This window comes from Hermetia illucens, chromosome 2 (genome assembly GCF_905115235.1).
Source record: "Hermetia illucens chromosome 2, iHerIll2.2.curated.20191125, whole genome shotgun sequence".
NCBI lineage: Eukaryota > Metazoa > Arthropoda > Insecta > Diptera > Stratiomyidae > Hermetia > Hermetia illucens.
The window spans coordinates 75938762-75966360 of NC_051850.1; the positions used below are offsets into that span (position 1 = coordinate 75938762).

The 27599-nt window shown below is 42.1% G+C and overlaps 1 protein-coding gene across 3 annotated transcripts in view; it reads left to right on the plus strand.

Moving 5' to 3' along the window:
• The first annotated feature begins 6949 nt into the window (after positions 1 to 6949).
• The window catches only part of LOC119648202, a 203641-nt gene continuing 182991 nt past the window's right edge, over positions 6950 to 27599 (plus strand). Inside the window, exons 1-2 of one of the 3 annotated variants that reach the window (XM_038049802.1) lie at positions 6950 to 7227; positions 7538 to 7706. In XM_038049802.1, the coding sequence (XP_037905730.1) occupies positions 7550 to 7706 (157 nt within the window). In that variant the 5' untranslated portion in view covers positions 6950 to 7227; positions 7538 to 7549. The other 2 variants (XM_038049801.1, XM_038049803.1) reach the window with 2 other exon arrangements.

Below are 27599 nucleotides of genomic sequence, written 5' to 3' on the forward strand. Positions count from 1 at the left end.
ACATACAAACTGTCTTCATCCAGATCGAGCAGCCGGCGCGAGATCTTGGGATGCACATCGGTGCAATGGTGGCAACGTCGACACCGAAAACCAACCAATCAGCAACATCACCGCACTGGTCAAACGGAGAGAATGAAGATCGTAGACTACAACTTTGAGACCGTTAATAATTTCTCCTATCTAGGGTCGAAAATCACAAGCGATACACACGGTTGTTGTCAGCCAATAGAACCTATTCCAGCTTACAAAAACTGTCCCGCACGAAACGTCCCACCATAGGGTCAAAGCTCTTAATGTACAAGACAATCATCTTGCCAATCCTCATATATTCCTCGGAGATTTGGGTTCCTAGCAAGAAAAACTGCGAACTCTTGGCCGCGTTCCAGAGAAGAATCTTCCGAAGAATTTTTGGCCCCCTACAAGAGGATGAACGATTCCGTAGCCTACATAACAACGAAATCTATGAGCGATACCGTGACTGCCAGGTTGTGGATAAAATCCGGCTTAATAGGTTACGGTTGGCGGGTATCCTCATCCGTATGGATAAGAATGATCCAGCTCGGAAAGTCTATAAGGGCAATACCTATGGTAGAAAAAGAAGACGAAGCAGACCCTGATGAGATGGAGCGACGGCGTAGGTCAGAACGCTAGACAGCTTTTAGGGATATCGAATTGGTGGACCTCGGCGCAAAACCGGGATGTTTTTTTAGTTCCTTATTAAGGCAAGTATAGACCATATATCGGTTGTTGCGCCGTTGATGATGATGATATTTTTTAGTAATTGATTACAAAATCAACCTTTTTTTTTTTTGTTTTTGGGATAGGGTAGGTGAATGCATTTGCGTGGACGGTGTTGAACTTCCAGTTTGATGCGTCGTCGGGTTACCAACTAAACACCTTTCCATCGTCAGAGAGCTAGCCTGGAACCGTTTGTCACATTAATTCGTCCACAACTCCGTTACAAAACACACATCCAGAGATCGTGCGTTTCCAATCTTGCGCATGTTAAACTGAAAACCTCCATGCCCAAATAAAAATTAGGTAAGGAAATAGTCAGTCTCACCATGCTTCCGATTCGGCCACGAACCTAAGTTACCGATGAGCCGGGCAGTCCATCTGCCTCTAGTTTCATTTTGCCAAGAGAACTGCCACTCGTCTAGAGTGCGCCACCGTGTGTTGGTGCGCAGACGACACCCACAAAGCTTCCCTTCTCTGTACTTGCGGGAGACGTTTAGGATATACCTCCTTTCCAAGAGGGTCAGCCCATACCTTTGCGCCGTAGAGCAGAACAGACTGCGTTCAACTCAGCAAGAGACGTCGCCTGCTAGAGGTAGGACCCCCAATGTTTGACATTAGTCTACATAACGCCGTAACTCCAGCTGCAGTCTTCTTCGCCACTGCTTTGATTTGCTCAAAAAAGCTCATCTTTGAGTCAAGAGTCAACCCGAGGTACTTTACCGCTGGTTTTGACTCGATTATTGACTCGCCGAACGATATGGGACGCAGGGTCGGAATTCCCTTTTTAATCAGGATGACTACTTTGGCTTTTTCCAGTGCAAGGTTAAAACCATGAGTAGCCATTCATCCGCATACCCGTCGCATCAATATGCCGAGTCTGCTTTGCGAGTGTTCGATAGTGCGTCCAGCAACAAGCGCTGCGACATCATTTGCATAACCGACCAGGCCTGAATTTTCTGGCATATCGAGTTTAAGCAGAATATCATAGGTAGCGTTGCAGAAACTCCGCCATGCTATTAACATAGTATGCTGGTCCCAAGCCCAAGTAAAGGAAGAGGGCTTGAAGCAAAGTATTTTGTACTATCCTCAGTAAAAGAAAAAGAAAACGCTGAGATCAGCGAAAGAGATAAATAGAGTATTTCACTATGCTAAATCCTACCTGACCTCTCACGGTGACAGGTCCCGCGACAGGTCGCCTAAGAAGGGTTCTTGACGCATGGACGGCATCAGGACGTAAGCAAGTTAGTCGGAACAAAACAAATCCTTGTCTGCACATTTAATGTTGGCACCCTAACTGGAAAGACCGAGGAACTCGCAAGAGCCCTTCGGAAAAGGCGCATTGATAGCTGCGATATTAAATGCGAACGTGGTAAAAATGGCTATAAACTTCTCTATTATGATAGCCCACACACTCATTATGGTGTTGGCATTGCCATCTCAGAGGGTTTCCTTGATGCCATTAAGGAAATCGAACGATTTGATGATCGGCTGATGAAGCTCACCATTATATTAGCTGGCACTATTCACTTCTTCGCCGCGTAGGCACCACAGACAGGTCGACCTGATGCCGAGAAAGATGCCTTCTGGCAACTTCTCGATGAAAAGACTTGTCACGACGTGCCTGCTAACGATTATATAATCATTGCCGGCGATCTTAATGGTCATGTGGGTGAAAAGGCAGACGGTAACAGGTGCCATGGAGGAAAGAGGTTCGGAGCGCGGAATGAGGGTGGCGAGCGCATAATCGATTTTGCGGACACCCATGACCTTGTACTTATGAACACATGGTTCATCAAATGATTGTCTCATCTTTCTACATTTTATAGTGGGAACAGTAAAACGCAAATCGACGCCGACATTTTATCACTATCATTGATAGCAAAGCCGTTCCCAATGAGACCATCGCACCCCAACATCGGCCATTGATTACCGTCCTGCGAATTAAGCCACCGATAAAACAGCTTGAGAAACGCACTGGCTCGCGGCGCATCAAATGGTGGCGATTTGGTGAGAAGAAAGAAAAAAACGGTCTCACTCATATGATTGCTGACCATTACGAACGTGGAAGAATCATGCAACCAAATGAAAGACACGATCCACAAAGCGGTTTCTGCAACCCCCGAGGTGACCAAGCCGGTGTGGGCTCAACCAAAAATTTTTTGACGATAAAACACTGGCCAATTGGCGAATTGGAAGCAACGAAAACAGCCGTTGTCAGCCGAGCGGACCATTACAAAAATCTTTACTATAAAATGGACACTCGGGACGGCGAGAGAGATCTGTATCGACTTGCTAAAAGCCGTAATGAACGCCCACAGGATATTCAACACTTCTGTTGCGTTAATGACAAGAACGATACTTTGCTTACCAACTGTCGAGCCGCGACGGATAGATGGCGAAAGTATTTCGAGCAGATTTCAACTGAAGAATTTGCACATCCTCCACTTCCACAATCATTGCCGACATTTGTACCAGTTTCACCTGTCAGCGCAGCTTGCGTTGGAGGAGGCATCTGAGCTCTGGAAAGCGAAAAGCTGGGACGCAACACTGTGGCTCAGTGAATTCTTTAATTGGGTCATTCACGAAGGTAGAACACGATCTGACTGGAAAGAAAGTACCATTGTTCCAATATGGAAAAAGAAAGGTAGCCCGATCCGGTTACTTTTCCATCATATCCCCTCATCACCATCAGGATTTTTGAACGCATTCTTGACAACGGTATCCGCGAAATTGTTGAAATTACCGTAAATCAAGCCGAATTTGTCAAAAACTGCGGAACTACTGACACAATACACGCTGCTCGGTTACTCATGGACAAACACCGTGAGAAGTATCGCCCTCTTTACATTGCATTTCTGGATCTAGAGAAAGCGTTTGACCGTGTACCACACGAACTCATCTGGTATGCTTTACGGCAACACTTAGTCCCAGAAGAACTCGTGCGCTGTGTTCAATTGTTTTACCACGATCCGAAAAGTAAAGTTCGAAGTATGGCGAGTGTATCAAAACAGCTTCGTGTCTCTGCTGGTGTTCATCATGCACCCTCTCACCACTCTTCTTTGTTTCTGTTATAGACACCGTCACATGGGACATCTAACGTCCAGCGCCCTATACACTGCTTTATGCAGATGATGTTTTCCTAGCATCTAATAGCAAAAATGATCTTGGGCAACTTGTCCAAAAATGAATGATCGGCTCACGCAACACGATCTTAGATTGAATTTAATCAAAACTGAATTTTTGACGACCGATCCCCATGAAATAGATACAATCACTGTCAGCGGCAGTGATCTGCCCAGAACTGAGCGATTTAAATACATCGGGTCAAAGCTATCAGCCAATGGAGAACTGCGTTATGAAATTGCTTCACGCATTAACGCAACCTGGATGAAGTGGCGTTCCATATATGGTGTTCTTTACAATCGACGTGTCAACAAACGTCTCAAATCAAAAATTTACCGCAATACCGTCCGTCCTGTCATCCTCTTTGGTTTCGAATGTTGGCCGACTATAAAAGACAATGAACGGAGTTTTGTGGTAATGGAGACGAAGATGTTACGTTGGACTAGTGGCGTCACACGTTTTGATCACATCCGAAATGAGGTGCTCTGAGGGAGCGGGGAGGAAGACGGCAACCCTGTCGGCTGAACCAAAACCAAGTGGCCGAGGAGAACCTCCACGTGGTGGCACCGGAAAACGCTGTATCGCATTGGCTTGCCGGCCGTGATGCAGTAGGCGAATGCTCCAAGGCCTAGCAAGGGCGATCAGACCCGAGTCTGTACGGGGACTCATCTGAAGTGACTTCGGTCACGAAACTTTACCAGGGGTATACTGGTACCATGGGAACCGAGGTAGCCCCTGGACTCTTATACTTCAGGAGGATTCTTGTCGTATCTGAGTACAGCTCGGTTGGTTGCGGTTGGCCCCTTTGTGGGAGTTTCATGGGGGCTGTGGTTGTGCTCGATCGAGAAGAGACCTTCGGGCCTCGACGTGGTGTTGCGTATCAACACGGGTGCCGTACTCCATAGTTCGGTAGAGATTTAGGTAATTCTTGCATCCACCAGTATGAATGCTAAGCCATGCACTTGGTATAGACTGGTACCGTTCTACTTGTCTAACGGGGCTCTGATTGTGGTCACAAAATCAATCCGTGCCTGAAGAAGGCCGTAGGATTAAGTCTCAAGACAGGTACCTACGTTAAACACCGAGGATCGTGGAAAAATTATGAGAGAGGCGTCTTCGATGGTATGGTCACGCAATGCGTGCTAACATGAATTCACTTGCCATGGTTGGTCTGAACATCGAAGTCGATGGTAAACGAGCAAAAGCCCGGCCGAAACAACGCTGGATGGGAATTTAAAGGCCTCGAGATTGCATTCAGATCAGGCATTTGATAGAGCCAAATGGCGACATCGATCACGACGAGCCGACTCCGCTTTTGAATGGGACAAAGGCTGAACGAAAAGATGAGGAATAATTTGTTACTTAGTATCAAGGTCTATTGTTCCGTTCCACACGAACGGAAAAAATAATATTGAAGGGTTTTAGTTAAACTATTTACCAGATTACCAATTCAGTTATTCAAGGAAGTGATGGCAGCGATATGGGAATTCGGAATTCAGCTTCTGTATTCCCTTTAAGAGATAGTCATTCGGAAAATGTGAGTAGCATTGATCTTATTTCTATCATACCAATATATAGATTATGATATATTATGTAAACTAAATAACTTATAATGGGTAAAATAAATCTAATTTAAACCGAAACAGAACTGCCGCCTCGAAGACTCTGGTGCTGAAGGGTCGGGCGGTAAAGTTTTACGGGAAATCACAAATCGACAAGTTTTAAGTCCAACATAAGCTGCGTTTCGAAATCACTTGGGAACCTGGCGATATGCATATATGAGGAGCGCGTCCAATGTTGTTCCATTTTGCTTGTGAGCTTCTAGCTGCCAAAACGGAGTTTTGAGGAGGGAATTATTTGGAAAATACTGTTTGTAATTGTATGTATTGTATGCAGTGTGATTTATTGGTGTATTCTGTTTTTTCCCAGCTGATTTGGCATTTCGTCCCGATGTTTTTAAGTCATAACGCGAAGACAGCTCATATAACGACCGTGGTTAGACGCAAACTTGAGACGATACACCTCGAGTGCACACCGCGAGGCTGGCGACATCACTATCGTCGCGCAACTATAGTTGGGGCCACAGTAGATCTACTATAGGCAGTACCCTTACTAAAATGACCCCACTTGCGAATGTGCCTGCAGAAGGTTATCTGTACACATCAGAGACGCTAAACAAGGAAAAGGCATAATCTTCGTCAAATCGTATTGGTAAGAGAAAGATCGGTGAGCTCTTGCTATTCTGGTACTACTGCCGTGCTCACCCATATAGCAAAAAGCTGTTTCACATATTCACTTAATCATAAGCAAAAACTTGCTGACCTCACCAATTCATTGGCAAGTCCGGGCGGTATGTCAAATACAGCTGATCGGATTTTCGTTACATCTCGCTCATGCTCAACGGCAACACAATTTGAAATCGTGCGTACTCACACTGATTTCCCTCCTTTTGGGGCAAGGGGGAGTGTGGTAGCTGTCTAGTATCTAACTGTGGTTGGGGCCACAGTAGATCTACTATAGGCAGTACCCACACTAAAATGACCCCACTTGCGAATGTGCTGCAGAAGCTTATCTGTACACATCAGAGACGCTAAAGAAAGAAAAGGCATAATCTTCGTCAAATCATATTGGTAAGAGAGAGATCGGTGAGCTTTTGCTATTCTAGTACTACTGCCGTGCTCACCCATATAGCAGAAAGTTGTTTCACATATTCACTTAAGAATAAGCAAAAACTTGCCAACCTCACCAATTCATTGGCAAGCCCGGGCGGTATGTCAAATACAGCTGATCGGATTTTCGTTACATCTCGCTCATGCTCAACGGCAACACAATTTGAAATCGTACGTACTCACACTGATTTCCCCCCTTGAAGGGCAAGGGGAAGTGTGGTAGCTGTCTAGTATCTAACTGTGGTTGGGGCTTTAGGGGTGACACCTTGGAGCAACCGACGGACGGCTCGAAGCGTTTGTTCCGTGTCGAGCTTTACGAGGATGGAATTAGCTATGAAAACTTACCAACTAGGAACCTTAACTTAAATCCACTTGAAATCTTTGCAAGTACTCATAGATGGCGCAGTTTCGTTTTGAGATTTGTTTTCTGATATTTGCCGCCAACCGTGGCAAAATCGCCAGATTGTTTAAAACAGCTAATACTCAATTTTTACAAGGCAATAGGACAAAATGACAATACATTTTTAAATTTTCAGGGTGCACTGGATGAGATTCTCTCCTAAACCCAACATTCACCCAAATTCGGAACTGCGATGAAAGTCAGCTGTTAGTTTGACATATTTAGGAAAGTGCACTCGATCCAGATTTGGTTAAAAGTGCTGGACGTCTGCGTTGGATTTTTAAGTCTTAAGGAAAGGTCTGGGAACAGATAACACTAATCTACGAGCAAATCTATTTGTGTCTAACGTATGTTAAAGTAGTGTTACGAGTTCGGCTTGTTTGTATTAACTGAACAACTAGTCATAATCAAAAACCGGAAAATTTCCTGTTTGCGTACCGAGTGCGTACATTGTTCAGTTACTTCCTTCCTTCTTCACTCGTTTTCCGCTGAAATAAACGTCATCGAATAAAAGGGAACAGGAAACTTTTAATATTTGATTATCACTTGCTATGTTAAGGTATTGTTGCAGGTGCTTTTCCACATATTTAATTGGACATTATTGCAGGTCGCTTTAAAAATGAATGTACGGAAATTATTTTTATCCACTTCGTTACGAAATATTACGAGTACTATGAGGGGAGCATTGGAATTTAGGCGCTTGGATTGGCAACGAAACATATGTACAGGGCATCCGATCTTTATCCCGCTCACGGAAAGAACGCTCATCCAAAGAGGTATGCAAACAGTTGGGGAAAATAAGTTGTGAGTGAGATGTGAGTGCATTACCAGTCATTTCATCAGCAACAAATTGAATGAAATAATGAATTTCCATGCAATAGGACGTCCTCTACTCTGTGCCCTCCCTCCTCCCCCTCTTTGCATATCGGGAAGATGATTGCTCTACAAATAGGGTTAACGATACGAGAATAGTTCCTTTTTACGGGGCACCGTCATTTTTTTAAGAGCAGTGACTTCTGCGGGTTTTTAGCAGAGGTGGGACGGAGAACTTTTTCTTTCTTACATGCCCCCGATGTATCATAGTGACAACCTTTTAAGGGAGGTGACTGCCTAGTGATTTCATTATTTGTATATTAGCATCAATTATTCAAGGCGTACATATGCGTAGGTATATGCCAATTAAATTTGCGTGTAATCTTGTATTAAAATGGGTATGCATTAACGTCAGTACCAGCGACATTCAATTTACATACGTATATCTTGCCCACACACTAATTTCGCTAGCATATAGTATTGCAAATATGATATATTGTAGTATTTTTTTCGTTATGTAATATAAAATTCACATATTCAAGCAATCTAGACCATTCAAAGATATCTTATTTTCGTTTTTCATTTGCTTGATAAAAATAATAGTTGCACGTGCCTAGTTAAATAAAGTGGTAGATACACCCTGTTGTTTTAATCGAAAGTTAGAAAAACGCGGCGATGAAATAATCTTTTGATGGAACTATGTATTATTAAGTAGAAGGTCATGACTGCTCCCAAATTCGACTATACGCTCGCCACCCTCATTGCGTTTTCCAAACCCCTTTCCCCATGCACATCCTTGCCACTTCACCCACATGATCATTTAGCTCGAACCATCAGCGGGCACATTACAGATTTTTGCATCGAGAGGTTGTCAGAAGGCATCTTTCTTGACATCAGGTCGACCGGTCTAGTGCGAACGCTTTGAAGAAGTGAATAGTGTGATCAGCTGATGTAATGGCGAGCTTCATGTGCCGGTCATCGAATCATTCGACTTTTTCAATGGCATCACGGAAACCCTCTGAGATGGCAATGCTCACAACACATTGAGTGCGTTGACTGCCAATATAGAGGAACTAATAGACATTTTTAGAACGTTCGCGTTCTATGTCGCAATTTTTGACATCAGATCATCGGGTTTCTTGTAGAAAACAAATATCAATGTTCCTTTTCCGAAGAGCTCTGGCGAGATCCTCGGTGTTTCTGCCAATATTATCGTGCCTTTGGTTTTCTCGGAATCATTTACTTACGTCGTGATTATTATTTCCAAGTTGTTATAATCTTGGCAAATGCCGAATTTTACCTAACACTTGCACTAAATAAGCATTTAGGTTCGGACGATCCTACTTAAATTATAAAGGGGCGCTGGCGGTGGTGTTCGATGGTAGGTTATGTGGAGATTCCGTCGAGAACTCCTCGCAACATCGAGCACGTAAGCAGACTGGTATATTTCTGCACGATTTGAATCAGACTGGGTGAGAGTCCCAGGACATCAAGGGAGCAGCGAAGGATTTAGGTACAAGACCCGTAGCTGACAATTTTCTCGGAACTACAACCATTCGCCCGGGCTCCCAAATTTGTTTGGTTTCCTCAGCCAGTGGCTTATAGTTCACTTTCCTCTCCACCTATTTCCGTTCAATGTTGCTATTATGGGGATAACAACATGTTCCCAGCCCATGCTTGTATGCAAAGTTTTGATGGATGACCTTACATACAGCACTATGCCTGTTCGTGCGTTGTACCGGTGCCATAACAGTGCAGCCAGAAATGAGATGATCCAACGTCTCTAACGCCGAACAACACATTCTGGATTGGTCATTCTCCACCTGTTCTGTTATTATGAGCTTTTTATAAGCTCGAATGGTGACCACGTCGTCCTGAATGGCACACATGAATCCCCCCGTGTCGATAAAGAGGTCCCGCCACACAGCTATCTGTTCGACAAATGGCTACCAAAGACAATTCACGTGTATACCGTGCATTGTCTTTGAATGTCAATCCTTCAAGTTCAGTGGAGTCAGTCCACAGTCTGCCTTATAGACAGCCGCATGCAAGGGACTCGCTTGTTCCTTGCTGTAAAAATAAGCGCGCAGCGATTAGACTTGGGGATACTGTTGTGCGGCCACGTCAACCACGCCCCGAATGCATAAGCTAGTGATGCGATAACGAACACATTACTCTTCTCCGAGAGATGCGATTTCAGTACCAGCAATTAGGACAGCAGAGCATCTTTCAGATCACTAGCTCGAGCATGGTTTCCTTTTAGAATTCCTAGGTATTTATAGAAGTCTGCCCCGGTCATAGCTTTGATGTGGAGATCACCAATGCTATGTCCAACATGCGGCTCGTGATGCCTTTTGCGGATGGCTTGGATTCGATACCTGTCTAGTCCAAATTCTATCCGCTGAACATGTCTACTATTCGCAAAATACTTCTAAGGTGGTCGTCAGTACCAACATACAGCTTGATGTGATCTAAGTACATCAAGTGTGCCAGCTTACACTTAGCCAGTAGGCCATTGCAAAGTCATGATTTCTATCATCATTCAGTAACCATGAAAGGGGGTTCGGTGTCATGCAAAACCAAAGGGAACTCAAAGAATTCCCTTGGACGATCCGTATATAGATAGGTGAAGTATTAGCATCCTTAAATGTACCCACTGATAAGGTGGTATGCCACTCTTCCATGACTGTCGGCAAAAACTTTATTAGTTTCTGACCAATGCGATACAGATGTCAGATATCGATGAGCCAGGTATGCGGGACGCTGTGGAAAGCCTTGACATTTATTATTTCCGAGTTATCACAATCTCGGCAGATGCCGGATTTTGCCTAATACTAGCACTAAGTGCCAAGCATTTAGGCTCGGACGATCCTACCTACTTAAAAACTAAAGGGGCACTGGTGGTGGTGGCCGGTGGTAGGTCAGTGGGAGAATCCGTTGAGTACTCCCCGCAACATCGAGCACGTATGCAGAATGGTGTACTCCGGCATGGTTTGAAGCAGACTATGCGAAAGTCCCAGGACATCAAGTGAAGCCGTGAGGGATTTAGGTACAATACCTGTAGCTGACAATATTATGGGAACTACAACCACCCGCTCGAGACGCCAAATTTCTTTGATTTCCCGAGCCAATGGCTCATAGTTCACCTTCTTCTCCACGTATTTCCGTTTAGTGTTGCTATTATGGGGGATAGCAACATCAATAATATACGCGGAGCGACCCGTCGCTTGTTGTGTGCGGTATGGCGATCAGTCAGAACTTGCCTGTCCCAATACATGCTGTAAGCAGAACTATCAAGTACTGCTTGCGGCTCTTATCGGTAAACCGGACATGTTCCCGTGATCAGCCCATGCTTATATGCAAGGTTGGTGATGTATTGCACCGGTGCCATAACAGTACAGCCAGAAATGAGATGGTCCAACGTCTCTAACGCCGAACCACACATTCTGCACTGGTCGTTCTCCACCCGTTCTTTCATGATGAGCTTTTTATAAGCTCGGGTGGCGACCACGCCATCCTGAATGGCACACATAAACCCCTCCGTCTCAGCAAAGAGCTCCCCAGCACACAGCCATCTGTTCGACAAATGCAAATCGACAAATGGCTGCCAAAGACAATTCACGTGTTTACCGTGCATTGCCTTCGACTTCCATTCCTCGATCCGCTCCTGGTCCGACTTCACCCCACTCAGAGGATTGAAAGATCGATCCTTCAAGTTAAGTGGAGTCAGTCCACAGTCTGCCTTACAGACAGCCGCATGCAAGGGACTCGCCTGCTCTCTACTGTAAAAATAAGCGCGCAGCCAGTCGACTTGGCGATGATGTTGTGCCGCCACGTCAACCACGCCCCTACCTCCGATGTCACGAGGCAGGTTCATCCGCTCCACGGCAGACTTTGGGTGATGCATTCGGAATTTGGACATAGTTGTCCGTATCCGCCGCTGGACGTTTTCCAGATCGGTCTTCGTCCACGGCAATATGCCGAATGCATAAGCCAGTGAAGGGATAGCGAATACATTCAACGCGCTTATTTTATTCTTCCCCGAGAGATGCGATTTCAGCACCAGCTTTCCACGTCGCAGGAATTCGGACAGCAGAGCTTCCTTCAGATCACCAACTCGAGCATGGGTGCCTTGCAGTATTCCTAGGTACTTGTAGAAATCTGTCTCGGTCATAGCTTCGATGTGGAGGTCACCAATGCTATGTCCGGCATGCGGCTCGTGATGACCTTTGCGGATGGCTTGGATTCGACACTTGTCTAATCCAAACTCCATCCGAATATCACGGCTGAACATCTCTATTATTCGCAACAGACTTCTAAGATGGTTGTCAGTACCAGCATACAGCTTGATGTCATCTAGGTACATCAAGTGTATCCGTTCGCACTTAGCACGTAGGCCATACTTTATTGCAAAACCATGCCCTCTAGCATCATTCAGTAGCCATGAAAGGGGGTTCAGTGCCATACAAAACCAAAGAGGACTCAATGAATCCCCTGGAAGATGCCCCTCTGTATACGGATGGGTTCTGAGGTATTAGCACCCTCAGATTTACGCACCGATAAGGTGGTATGCCACCCTTCCATGACTGTCGCCAAAAACTTTATTAGTTTCGGATCAATGCGATACAGATGTAGGATGTCGATCAGCCTTGGCATAATCGATATAGCAACTGAAGAGGTTTCTTTGACCTCTAGTTGCTTGTCCTACAACTACCGAGTCGATAATGAGTTGCTTTTTGCAACCCCTTGACCCAACTCGGCAGCCCTTCTGCTCCTCGGACAGAATGTTGTTGGTCTCGAGGTGCGCATTGATTCTTCCACTAATAATGGACGTGATGAATTTGTAGAGGGTTGGTAAGCAAGTGATCGGTCTTGTGTCTGAGGGGTCCTGCACCGTGTCCTTCTTAGGGATAAGGTAGGTAATCCCCGCAGTGAGGAAAGGTGGAAATTCCTCTGGCCGACTCATGACCTCATTTATACTGCGTGCCAACCGACTGTGTACGCTGGTAAATTTCTTATACCAGAAATTCTGCACCCGATCCAGACCTGGGCCCCTCCAGTTCTTCGAGATGTTTATGGCTCGTCGAACTTCCTCTTCGGTAACATCCGCGAAATTCATGCCAGGTGTATTGGCATGGCGGGTGCCTTCGGCGGTGATCCACTCAGCATGCTCAGCATGCTGGGCAGGTAACCCCCAAAGTCCACCCCAATACTCTTTCGCTTCCGTCACCGAGAACTGTATTGTCTGGGCGCTCTGTTGGGATTCGTTGAGAGATCTGAAAAAGCTCCGCTGGTTCCTCGCGTATGTTGCATTCTGGACACGTCTGGAAAAACTTTCGCCATACCGTCGTAACCGACTGCATATGACAGAAAGTTTCTGTTTTAGTGTGTCCAGAATTTCAACTACGGGTGTCTGACAGGGGATGGCATAATTCCGGTAAACCCTCTGCACTTTATTTCTCACCCGTCGGCTGGCATTGCTAGTCTAGCAATGTCCTGCCTTAGTGAGTCCCGCCGTTATTTATGTTATTATTCAGTTGGTTAAATTTAAATTATTATTATTCTTCTTTGTGAAGAGTAAAAAACGTTAGGCCGCAGAATTCGGCGCACTTTTTTGAAAGACAAAGTTGGGCAGTCTGTGGCCTCTGGCGCTTCCTAGATTATCCTGCTTCCTAATCCAGCTATTGACATTAGGCTCGCGTGGTTCCGCTTCGAGGGAGTTCCATTTCGGTCGTGGTGTTAAATTTTCTGCTTAGGTCACGTTTTCTGCTCGTGGGGCTCGGAGGATTCTTCGTTTTTAAGGTTTTGTGTGAAACAAATCCTTATTAGAATCGAGACGGTGTCTGTCTGTCTGTCCGTCTGTCTGTCTGTCTGTCTGTCCGTCTGTCTGTCTGTCTGTCTGTCACACCCGATTTATTCGGAAACGGCTGGACCGATTGTCACGAAAATTGATGAGAGTTTTTTAGTTATTTGTCAACCAAACATGTGTGTATGTAGGTATATAATATATGCGCGCTAATGAACTTTCCGGGAAGTGCCTAATTCAAATAGATATAAGAGTTAAATCGGAAATATGGGTAGGATCAATTTATATACATGCATATATGTGTACAGTATTCGGAAATGGGCACTTTGTTTGTTTAGGGTGAGCGTAATATCTATGGCTGTAATATGTACGTATGTCTCGTAGTTTGGAAGGATGATGTTTGATTTGTAGCTATATACGGATAGAAAAATGTGCTTTGAAGTTACTTACATAAGATGAACACAAAACCTTTATACCCGAAGCGCGAACTTCCGGTATTCCGACTTGTTTTTTTTTCGTAAATTTGGCTGTTTGCAATGTCGTATGACAACAGCGCTGCAGGCTCCTGCGCACCGCCCGTGGCCGCAGTGCGGATGCCACCGTTTTGGCTACGTAACCCGGGGGCTTGGCTCCGCCAATTGGAGGCACGGTTCGCGCTCGCGAACATGACTACTAAAGTCACGCGATTTAATCAAGAGCTCGTCGGTCTGGACGAGGAGTCTATTGGGTTCGTCGCCTACGTGCTCGAGGAGTGTTCGTACTCAAAATTAAAGGGTATCCTCATGCGCATGCGCGCCTCGTGGGTTGAGTGAAGTGTCGCGGCAAGCCACGGGCTAAACTTCCGAGCTTTAGCAAACGGTGGCAAACATCACGATTACTGTCTCTAAGCTAGCTGCAACACTAGGAGCTTTACATTTGGGAAGTAGGTCCTGAACTAACTCGCGGTCCGCCAACCGAAAGTGGCAATCGGGTAGTCGCGTGTCGAGGGTCTCAATGAGTCCTGCAATTTAGTGGTACCTCCGCGTCTTTGCCACATTGCATTTTTTAACGTCTCGTTGAGCCTGGTCTTGTACTTAACGTTGAAAAATTTAAATTCCTTCAACGCAGGTGAAGTTTTTTGGCCATACGATTTCCATGCGGGAATGCACCCAGATCCAGACAAGGTTCAGACCATCATAGATTTCCCACAACCTAGAACAGTCAAGGATCCCGCGAAGGTTTTTGGGCATGTTCAATTTTTTAAGGTTTTATGCCACAGGATTTCCCCGCGGGAATGCACCCAGATCCAGACAAGATTCAGGCTGTGGATAGGATAGGTGTGATTTAACGCCGATAGCTAGAGCATTGGAGTAAACAATGAATGGTGGTTAGGACTTCCTTCTAGAATACAAATTTCTATTTTATTGAAATGTGAATAGATTTCCAAATGCAAAAATTTTGTTTCTCTGCCTCAAAAATTTGCTGTCTATCTAATTTTTTTTTCAATGGTGTATCTCTGCGGAATATAGGCCTCAAAATACATCCGGTTCCGATGCACAAATAAAGCTGATAATAGTATATTTCCACATTTTAGAAATTAACCGGCAAGCCCCCTTATGTCCATTTTAGAAGTACAAAATTTGTCATGGGTATTATTGACAAAGTTATAGAGGGTGAAACTTTGCCATTTTTCGTGAATTACGTGCATTCTACAACGTGTATGACGTCATCATCCCATATCAATCCGGGGAGTGGGTAGCAAGGTTATTCATATGGGAAATCACCTTGTATATTTGTTCCTTTTTCTCAAAAAGTACCTGTCTGAATTTATTGAAATTTTGACAGTATATTCATGAGTCTGTATTTAACATTTAAGGAAGAAGGAATGATTCTATTTTAAAGGGTACTCTGTTTTTAGAGCAACATGAAAATTGTGAAGAAATACCCACTTTTTAAGGTTTTGTGTAAACATAAAACTTTATTAAAATCGGTTTACTGTCTGTCTGTCTGTCCGTCACACGCATTTTTCTTCGAGACGGTTATAGCGATTGACAACAAATTTGGTACAAAGGTAGGAACTGTGATCGCTCACGCATACAGTGAGTTACATTCTGTTACGTCGAATTTAAGGAGGTTCCCCAAATATGCACAAGGGGGGTGTAAAATTTCTTTTCTTCAAATGTCATGTGGGGCATCAAATTAAAGGTCTCGGTTAGTACTTTTCAAAGCCGGTCTTAGTCTTGGCATTTTTTGGAAAGGTAGGGAGTGCGGGGGGTTGAAAGTGATCATTTCTTTAAGGGGGCCATTCTGAGAAACTACTGAACCGAAAAATCTGAAAAAATCAGGAGGCTGTCACTATATGATGCCTCGGCACCGAAATACCTTCCATACCGATACCTGTTCAAATAAAAATAATAATAGTATATTACTATAATTTTTAGTAATTCGCTGCAAAAGCCTCTTTAAGTTCATCCTAGCACCACGAAATTGCAGTGATGTAGGCTATAATGTAGAGCATGATCCTACCAAGCTTGGTGGAAATCACGCTATTACTAACAAAGTTGTAATACATGGAAGTTGTTGCTTCTTTGAAAATTGAAGACTATGAATGTCAATATCACCCGAAAGTGGATACTCTCACATAATATATGGATATATTACGTGCTACGTACTAAGAAATACACAAAACCTTTTGTACCTGAAGCGTCCAGCTTCCGGTTTCCCGACTTGTTTCTATTTTAATAATAATAATAATCGTTGGCGCAACAATCCATGTTGGATCAGGGCCTTGAAGTGTGTTAGAGCACTTCATTCAAGACCGTAACGGTACACTAGGAGGCAACGTGGTCAGCATTGCGCTCGCCCGAGATTATTACCTAGATTTACAGCTGAGTCGACTGGAATTCGATGTCAAATCATGATACAAATTCCACTGCCACCAGTGAGATTTGAACCGCGACCTTCCGTACGACAGCCTTGCGCTCTAACCACTCAGCTATACGGACACTATTTCTATTTTGATATTTTCTTTTGGTAAGTATGGAATGTATTTAAAATCGTTTTTCCATAATGAAAAAAGAAGCATTAATCTATACTATTGCAAAATTCTGGAACGATTAGTTAACTTGGTCCCGAGAAAAAGGAACAGTTTTCAGAAAAAACGTGATTCTTCAGGAGAGACAAAAAACGTGCGATCCATATTTCCTGGCTTTCTTATCGATTTCTTTCCATTTTTCGCACTATACTTGTTGTTTTAACTCTATTCTATCCCTGCAGACGATTAGTTTCGATTCTAATAAAACACCCAGAAAGTTGTTTAAAATGTAAAATAGTCTTGGTTTTGACTGATTTCATGGTCCGCTAACTCACAGGTCATAACAATTAACTTCAATAATTTTTTAAAGTACTTCTAGTTGTTGGATTTGATTTTTAGACATATCATTAAATTCAGGATAGTCTGAAATTTTTTTTAAGCTACAAAAAAAACTCTGAATTTTTTTTTCAATTAATACCACAACGAAGTAGTTCATATGAATGGGGTCGCAAAAAATTATTTTGTTTTAGTCATTTGTATATGAATATCAATTACTCCAAACAGACATGTGTGCATGTAAGTATATAGTATATGCGTGGTAACGAAGTTTGCGGGTAGTGTCTAATCCAGATAGATATATTTGTACATTAAACCAGCCAGCCAAACCAAATATGCGTATTATATATGTACATATGTATGCTTTTGTGCAGGAAGTATATCGAAAATATGACTACGGCCAATTTAGGAGGATAATATCTATCTGTCGCTGTAATATGTACGTGTATTTTATAGTTTGGAAAAGAATTAATGAATGAATGAATGAATTGTGAAGGAATATGTTGGATTTGTAGCTATATACGGATAGAAAAATGGGCGTTGAAGTTTCTTACATAAGGTGAACACAAAACCTTTATACCCGTAGGGCGAGCTTCCGGTATTCCGACTTGTTTAGATGTAAGTTTCGATGAATTTTTGTTAGTAGAAAGGTCCAAAAATGAATGTAATACAATAAAAAAAAAATAATAGATGCTAAAATCATTGCAGCCTTAAACAAGGATAACTCGGACCCCATCTCAACAAGAAAACAGAAGAACAACGAAGTACAATTTTTGCGATTGAATACAAAGGCGAATAAGAAAAAACATAACTTCTGAAAACATTTTATTTATTTCGGGGACCTTACATCTTTTGTTAAGCAAAAAAAACCGTGAAAACACAACTTTTGAATTTGGAAAGCTATTGCTTCCACACAGCTTACTCTGTTCATAAATAAACTTTTGTACTCTAGAGTGAAGTCCTAGCTAAATTCATCATAGCTATCGTAGTTTTTGAGTTATTATGATTTTAGTGGTGTAAAAACGGCATTTTTTTTAAAAGTTTAAATACTTGTGGCAGCTAAAGGGTTAAGAAATGGAAAAAATATACTTAATACTTTCTGCTTAGAACTGTATTAGTGGTTTTGCCAGCTAGTTTTGAAACAGCCTGTATATATATATATAGCTGTGGAAAAGATAATAGCAATCAGTGTTAGACGATAATTCAAATGATTGAAAGTATGACTTCGTATTAAAATTTGACTACTTTTTAAGGTTTTGTGTGAATCAAAACCTTATTAGAATCAAGTCGGTGTCTGTCTGTCCGCTCATCCTGCATCCGTTGTTATGGTAAAAGGTTTTCCAAAGTCAGGGTATTTTAATATCGGCTAAACTTCTGCTTGACCAAATTAAAGGCCTTCTGTATTCTTCTTTCCATACGAATTACACATTTTTTTCCAGCAGTCTATTAATGAGTTCAACAAACAAATCACCCAAAGCACAACTCATTGTGTTTTCATTTTCACTGACGTGCTACTATTATCTAGTTCGGAATCAAAAATTTCTGTTAAAATTGGACAATGTATCGAGAAGAAATCGCCTCTTCAGGATTTCTCAAGAATACCGGTTCATTCAGGAATTGATTCGGGTTGTCTCCAAGAAATAAGAAATTGAATTAAAAATTTCACCCTCAGATTTGCAGTTTTGTTCAAACGCACTAACATGCAAAACCTCTCAAAATTTTGCTTGTGTATCTGACATCCACTTTGTACCGAATAATTACATTTGAATTATCTCTTAAATCTCATACAAGACGGCTTTACGGAGCCACAAAACTATACTGATCCTTACGATCAGCGATTTTCACAAAAATTATTAGTTCTCCTGTTCTCGATTCTTAGTTTCTAGCACTTATTTAATCAATACAGGTACTCACTGGATTAATAGCTGCAAAGTGGTTGATCATATACCGTTCATTGTATTGATGATGATTTCTCCGCAGACAATTCAAATTTGGTAAAGATATTTTCTGCAATTGGTGTCCTCGATTTCGTAGACGATGATCCAAGTCTGCCGGCAATACTCCGGAGATGATATCGCACGACGTGTCTCTCGGTCAGTGCTGATGACTTGCAGTTGTTTAGCTTTACACTTGCTAATATCCCACCGCTGCCACCATTTATTTGTTACGGGAGATCGGGCTGGTCCTCCTTAACAGGCGTTGTTCTTCTCCCAGTTAGTCGATTTCCAAGTAATTAATACTGAAACTATGGGAGGGAGAAGAGCCCAAGCACGAGAATTAATTAGATTAAACAGACCTCCTTTTCTGTTTTTTTTTGTCCCATGATGAAAATAAATAAAAGATTTCCGATTACAAATAAGTAAAGTAAGCGATGCATCTACAGAAATTCAGAAACATGGAATTGTGCAGCGATTCAATTTTGCATCAAAGACAAATTCTATTAGATGCAATTCCACAACAACGCTAATTTGTACATTGTGGAATTTTAATATTATATATGTATATAATAGTATAATTTAATATGAAGCAGCATTCTAGAAAGTTTGGTGAAATTCGGGTTATTATTAAGAAAGTTATCGTTTATCAAAGCTTTCCTATTTCGTGTATAATTATTATTCCCTAAAATATAAAATGTCGGTATCACATCGAAGTGAATATCGCGTATATTAAACGTATATAGACGACTTTTTATATACATGTAAACAAGTCGAGCAACCGGAAGCTCAGCGCATCAGGCATGAAAGGTTTTGTTTTTTTCTTCTGTGAGTATATTTGAGTGCAGAACTATCCCATGTGTACGTAGCTCGTTATTTATATGCATTTAGCATGTCAAACTACTCACTATAGTGTGATATTGAAATTTAGTTGCAATAAATTTACACGGTAAAGTCAACTTTAAGCTACTGTAACTTTGTTAGTAATAGTATGATTTTGATCAAACTTGGGGATAACATGCTTTATATTTTAATTTATGTTACTGCAATAACTCTAGGATAAACTTAAGGGGGTTTTACTATATCTTTAATAAACAATTTTACTCCAGTTTTCTTTTATTGCTGAGATTAACTAACATTTTGGTTTTGGGTTTTTGCAACTTACATTTTTGAAGTTTTGTGCGAAAAAAACCTTATTGAAATCGATTCAATGCCTGTTTGTCCGTCTGCCTGTCTGTTAGTCTGTCCTACCTAATTTACTCGGAAACGGCCGAACCGATTGTCATGAAATTGTGAATTATGAAAACATGAGTTCTGTTTGCCCCTTTACATGCAGCGAGTGGCACCATGCTGTAAGTTTGAAGGGGGCTCCCCATACATGCCATACATGTCCACATTTTGTTTCACAGAATGTGGACCTGTGAGGTATCAAATGAAAGGGATCGAATAGTACTCTTCTAAACCGATTTTATTTCTTATATTGGGTGAAACATAGGGGAGATAGGACTCAAAATGTGTGTCTTGGAAAGAGAAATAGGTCTCGTTCTCAGAACCTATCCAACCGAAAAATCTGAAAAAATCACAGTGATGCGTCTATATGAAACCTAGGGTTCAAAATACATTCCGTTCCGATATTAGCTCAAATAAAATGGATAATAGTACGGTCCGGCATCAAGTTGATGCGGACTTAGGACCACGCAATTCTTAAAAAATAGTATTTTACCATGTTTGAGAAATTTACCGGGAAACCCCTTTTAAATTCACCCCAGAAGTACAAAATCTGGTATTATCATAGGTGATAATATAGCACATAATTCTGTCCTAATTAGGACGCAATTCTGTCCTTCCTTAATTTTGAAGGCAATTCACCTATTATTAAGAAAGTTATAGAAGGTCAAAATTTCGCATTTCAGGTAAATTTATCGCCCCCTAAGACGTGTTTGACATATAAAGTGAACTTTATGAACGGCGGGGTCTATGGGGACGTTTTAGATTTCAATTTTTTTGGCTTTTTTTTAGTTATTTGCATATCAGTGTTAATTATTCGAGGGAGATTTAGTTATGTATTAGGTTGTTGCACATGAAATGGCCGATTTCCCAATCAAATGAAGTTAGTTGCGATTTTGCAGTATCAAACCACCACCAGTTGGCGCTATTGTGTCGGATAATGAAGTATAAATACTTCTATATTCAATCAAAGAGTCATTTCAGTTTTGACCATCGTTGTGATAACAGTGAATAGAAAGGGAACAAGTCGGGAAACCGGAAGCTGGACGCTTCAGGTACGAAAGGTTTTGTGTATTTCTTAGTACGTAGCACGTAATATATCCATATATTATGTGAGAGTATCCACTTTCGGGTGATATTGACATTCATAGTCTTCAATTTTCAAAGAAGCAACAAATTTGAGGTATTATAACTTTGTTAGTAATAGTGCGATTTGCACCAAACTTGGTAAGATCATGCTCTATATTATAGCCTATATCACTGCAAAATTTCATGGTACTAGGATGAACTTAAGGGGGGTTTCTAGCCAATTACAAAAAATGGTAGTAATATACTATTATTAGCTTTATTTAAACAGATATCGGCATGGAAGGTATTTCGGAGCCCAGGCACCATATAGTGGCAGCCTCCTCATTTTTTTCAGATTTTTCGGTTCAGTAGTTTCTGAGAATGGCCCCCTTAAAGAAGTGATCACTTTCAACCCCCCGCGCTCCCCACCCTTCCAACGAATGTCAAAACTAAGATCGGCTTTAAAAAGTACTAATCGAGACCTTTAATTTGATACCCCACATGACTATATTTGATGAAAAAAAATTTTACACCCCTCTTTTGCATGTATGGGGACCCCTCCTTAAGTTCGACGTAAAAGGATGTAATTCACTGTATGCGTGAGCGTTCACAGTTCCCATCTTTCTACCAAATTTGGTGTTAATCGCTATAATCGTCTCAGAGAAAAATGCGTGTGACGGACAGGCAGACAGTAAACCGATTTTAATAAGGTTTTGTGTTTACACAAAACCTTAAAAAGGGTGGAAGAGAGCCGTATACGTGTACTTTTTCTGTATGAGTTCAAACTCAGTCATAAAGCAGCGGAGGCGACCAAGAACAGCGCATTTGGAGCTGATACGGTAAGCGAACGAACCACACGGCGGTGGTTCGAAAAATTCCGGTCAGCCGACGTAAACCTTCAAAGTGAGCCACGTGGACGTCCAGGACCATCGACTCACAACGACGAGCTGCGTTTGCTAGTCGAATCGACACACGTCAGTCTGTGAGAGACATTGCAGAGAAACTGGGCGTACACTATTCGACAGTTTCCCGGCACTTACAACGACTTGGAAAGGTGAAAAAGCTCGACAAATGGGTTCCGCATGCCCTTATGGAGCAAAAAATGGCGCTCCGAATGGAAATTTGCACGGTTCAAAAGTCGAACGAATTGCAGTATGAGACTCTGCCTCATCCACCATATTCTCCGGACCTTTGGCCAACCGACTACCACTCCAAATGCTTAACATTTGGATCATTTTTTGGCGGAAAAACAATTTAGGGATGAAGAGGCTGTCAAAAGTTGGACTTCTACGAAGCACATGCTCTTGAATCTCGCTGGGAGAAGTGTTTCGAATCGACTGGCACCTATTTTGATTAAATAAATTAATTTTTGTAAGCTTTACAGTCGTTTCAAATTTTAGTACCAAAACGGCCATTTCATTTGCAACAACCTAATATATATATCAGCCGTTTTTACTTTTCATACGTGCTTTTGTGCACGGAGTAAAGTGGAAATGCGTGAAGGTGCATTAGATCAATTTATAAATGTGGTAGTAGACAAAATTTGTTTACTTAAGATGAGCACAGTATTTATGTTGTTAATATGTATGTTCATATGTTTATCTTGAAGTTTGAAAAAATATGACGGAATAGTTTGTATTAGCTATGTACGAATGGAAAATCGTGCATAGAGAGTTTCTTACATAAGATGAGCACAAACCTTTATACCCGAAGCGTCCAACTTCCGGTATTCCGACTTGTTTTTTTTTTTAAATAGCACAACAGTTCTCAACTAGACTTAAATCTGGCCTATTTCTGGGCCAATTTAAAGTCGGAAGCTGCATTCGTTGCAGATATGTCTTTACCTAGTAAAGGAGGCAGGTATTAATTTTAATATTAGTGGGTAATTTTCTCGCGAAAATTATAATTTTCACAAATAAGAACAATGTTACCCTTTTTGCCCTGCGGCATGGTGCAGATTCATCTTGGAAAATTGGATCAATCGCCACCGAAATTAGCCTGTCGATAGATGGCCCCAAATAATTCCTTATTGTGCTTAGGTAGTCGTCTGCATTGAGTGAACTTTCAATCGACGCCAAATTGCTACAACCATAATATAAGATTCCCCCTGATCATGCAACTTTCAGAGAACTTTTTTCTGGAAATCACAGTGCTTCGATGCAACTCTTCATTCACCTTTCGACGAACATACGGCTCTCCATTGGGCTAGTAGAGGTTTATTTTTTATTCATCCGTATCTGATTCCAAATTTGGTACTATTTTTTCAAATTTGAAGCGAAGAGTACGCATTTAAGCCTTTAGCGCAAGTTTTTTGAGTGAATACCTTGTTTGAAAACCAATTTCTTTTAATCGGCTACGTACTCTTCTCGACCTGATATCAATTTGGTGGCACTGCGAAAGTGCGCTTTTCCACTTCCAGACACTCTATCTATGGACTTGATGTTTTTATATCTGCGCAAAAACTTCAAAACAGCTACATGACTACATCCGCAAACGGGAAGAATAAGGATAGGAGAATACAATTTTGAGACCGTTGATAATTTCGCCTATCTTGGGTCGAAAATGACAACCGATAACAGCTACGATGATGAAATCCGCGCACGGTTGTTGTCAGCCAACAGAGCCTATTTCAGCTTACAAAAACTGTTCCGCTCGGAACGTCTCACCATAGGGTCAAAGCTCTTACTGTACAAGACAATCATCTTGCCAGTCCTCATGTATTCCTCGGAGACTTGGGTTCTTAGCAAGAAGAATTGCGAACTCTTGCCCGCGTTCGAGAGAAGAATCCTACGAAGAATGTTCGGTCCCCTACATGAGGATGGACGATTCCGTAGCCTACATAACGACGAAATCTATAAGCGATACCATGGCCGTCCGGTTGTGGATAAAATCCGGTTCAATAAGTTACGGTGGGCGGGTCATCCGTATGGATGAGAATAATCCAGCCCGGAAAGTCTATAAGGGCAATATTTATGGTAGAAAAAGAAGACGAGGCAGACCCTGCCTAAGATGGAGCGTAGGTCAGAACGCCAGACAGCTTTTAGGGATATTGAATTGGTGGACCTCGGGGCAAAACCGGGATGTCTGGAGTTCCTTATTAAGGCAAGCCTAGACCGGATACCGGTTGTTGCGCCGTTGATGATGATAATGAAAGATGACGAGCAGGGTGGGATCTCTAAAGGCCGCGCCTCTTGAGTATTTGAGGCAGGATCGTCGATTGAGGATGCGATCCACTGTGGATCTTCTCTCTCGATTGCGGTACTCGATTCCGATTTCTACAATGGAAGGTAAATAAGTTATAATACATTATTATTGATTATTTACAATGACTATAATAATAACTATACAGTAAAACCTTCTTAAGTCTTAAATCTGTCAGGAAAAATTGGTCAAGTTATAAAGATTTCGACTTAAGGAATTAAAATTCATAACCACATATACGTACTTCATATATATGTATATGTCGTAATTCGAAGCCATTCTTGCTCGAATAGTCATCATCATCATCAACGGCGCAACAACCGGTATCCGATCTAGGCCTGCCTTAATAAGGAACTCCAGACATCCCGGTTTTGCGGCGAGGACCACCAATTCGATATCCCTAAAAGCTATCTGGCGTCCTGACCAGACCCCTTCCTGGCCCTCGGTCGAGGCTTGGCGATGGTATGGGCAGGATCGCTGCACTTCGACCACGACCTTTTTCGCTTGAGGTTATCGTACGTGATCCTCTTTTCATCACCAGTTACCATCCGCTTCGAAAATGGGTCGAATTCGTTCCGTTTCAGCAGTGCATCGCAGGCGTTGATTCGGTCCAAGAGATTTTTTTGCGTCAATTCGTGTGGCGCCCAAACATCCAGCTGTTTTTGGAATCCAATTTTCTGCAAATGGTTCCAAATGATTTTATGGTCTATATCCAGTTTTTGGCCAATCGAGCGAGTGCTCATATGCCGGTCTACCAAAACCTTATTAAAATCGGTTTACTGTCTGTCTGCCTGTCCGTCACACGCATTTTTCTCAGAGATGGTTGTAGCGATTCACACCATCGAAGATGCCCCTTTCGTAATTTTTCCATTGCCGTAACCCTATATCCATGGCGGATATCCTTGCGAAGCGATTTCGATACACTCCAAACTTTACTTTTCGGAGAATGGTAGAGCAATTGAACCCAGCGCGCGAGCTTTTGTGGTACTAGGTGTTGCCGTAGAGTATACCCGATAAGTTCATGTGGCACATGGTCAAGCGCTTCCTCCAGATCCAGAAATGCAATGTAAAAATGGTGATGCTTCTCACGATGTTTTTCCATAAGTAACCGCGCAGCGTGTCTTGCGTCAGTAATTCCGTTGTTTTTCCGGCTCGATTCACAGTTAGTTGAACGATTTCGTGTACGGTTGTCAGACGGTAATTTGAACATTTTGCTGGACTACTTTTCTTTTTCCATATTGGGACTGTAGTGCTTTCTTGCCAGTTACATGCTAAAATAATTATCGTTCCGATGCTTGTAGTTCTTCTAAATAAAAATAAAACTAGGTAGCTTTCGCTACGCGGAAGAGAGTAAGTAGCTCTCGAAATACGTATTTACTAACTATTAAAATATATTGTAGCAGGAGAAATCTACCTAGTTTTATTTTTATTCAGTTATTTGGTGTTCTACTTTCCTCAATAACTCGATTGAAGAACTTACTGAGCCACAATGTTGGGTCCCAACTCTACACTTTCCAGAGCTCAGATGCGATGGCAGCAGACCCTGTTGCTTTCCTCGATTTCAATGGTTTCACTGCTTCCTCGACACCAGTGGCAATGACAAGTGCAGTTTCTCCAAATGCTGGCAACGCTTGTGGAAGTGGAGGATGAGCTAATTCTTCCGCTGAAATCTACTCGAAATATTTTCGCCATCTATTCGTCACTGTTCGTCAGTTGTTAAGGAAAGTAATGTTATTGTCATTAACGCAACAGAAGTGTTCGATATCTTGTGTGTGTTGGGTGTGAGGTTTTGACAAGTTGATGCAGACCTCTCTCGCCATCCCTAGTGTCCAGTTTATCGTAAAGATCTTTGTAATCCATGGTCTCTCTCACCATCCTTAGTGTCCAGTTTATCGTAAAGACCTTTGTAATGGGCCGCTCGGGTAACAGCGATAGCTTTTCTTGCCTTCTGGTTGGCAGTCTTGTAAATTTGCCAATTGGCCGGCCTTTTACTGTCAAGAACGTTGGGGTAGAGGCGTTTCTTTTCACGGACCTTCGTTTGAACATCATCAGTCTAAAGTCATGTATCTCGGTCGATGAATCGCTTACTTAGCTTGGTTACCCCGAGGGTTGCAGAGGCCGTTTTGTGGATTGTATTTTTAACTTTCTTCCACGATTCTTCTACATTGGTCTATACGCTCGCCACCGTCATTGTTCCAAATACTTTTCCCTCCATGGCACATGTTCCCATCTGCCTTTTCACCCACATGACCATTAAGGGGGTCATCCCGTGTGTCGGGTTTGAGAAATCGATTTTTTTGCATGAATTGTATCTATATATAGTGGAGAATATGTGGGCAAAGGGATTTTCAGATATTCCGAGTCCTTCAGAAATTACAGGGTTAAATAGGTAAGGAGTTTGCAGCAGCGGCTAGAGTACTCGATGAGAAAGAGCGTCGAATCTTTTTTTACCTGTTAGTTTTTTACCTGAGCCTTAGAAATTCGCACACAGGTATAAATATAAAAAGGTGAAAAACCAATCAATTGTCTAAACTTATTTGCTGTTTGGAATAAAAAGGATAATCCAGTCTAGAGTGAGCACTGAAAGGCGTTCAAGTTATACTCAGTTATATTTTGTTGTAAGTATTTTGTTGTTTGTGTGTTCAGTGATTTTTTTAAATGGATTGTACGAAGGGAGATCGCTTTAACGTTCAACGTCATGCTCGCACTAAACAACGAGTATTTCATGGGAATTGATAGTTATCAAAAAAGAAAAAGGACTTCGCATCAACATCAGCAAAGAAACTTTTAGCAAGCATGAACATGGATGTTCCAATTGCGACAAGTTTTGTATATTGTATATTGGATTTTGCTGGAGTTTTCTCCGGTATTTTTGCAAATTTTTGCAAATAATAAAATATACGTAGTTGTAAATAAGGAATACGTAGGACATGTCGAGGAAAGAATGGGAACGCGGCTTAGAAATGCAAAGAAGAATCACAAAGGCATTGGTGGAAAAGGGGCTGGAAAACTTACTGATAAGGACCTCACTACATTTTCTGGGCTAGCTATTCACCGACACGCAAATTCGATGGAAGGAATGAAGCAAGAAATCTGGGAAACTTTCTTCCATAAATGTTCTACAGGCGAAAATCCTCAGCATCAAAATTTTCCAGCAGGCGAGGACAGTTTGTGCAAATGGCGCAAAGCGGAAGCTAAAGGAGAACTGGATAGTTTCCACCACGAGAAGGCACCTTTGACTGAAGAAGTTCAAACAGTCATCAAACCAATC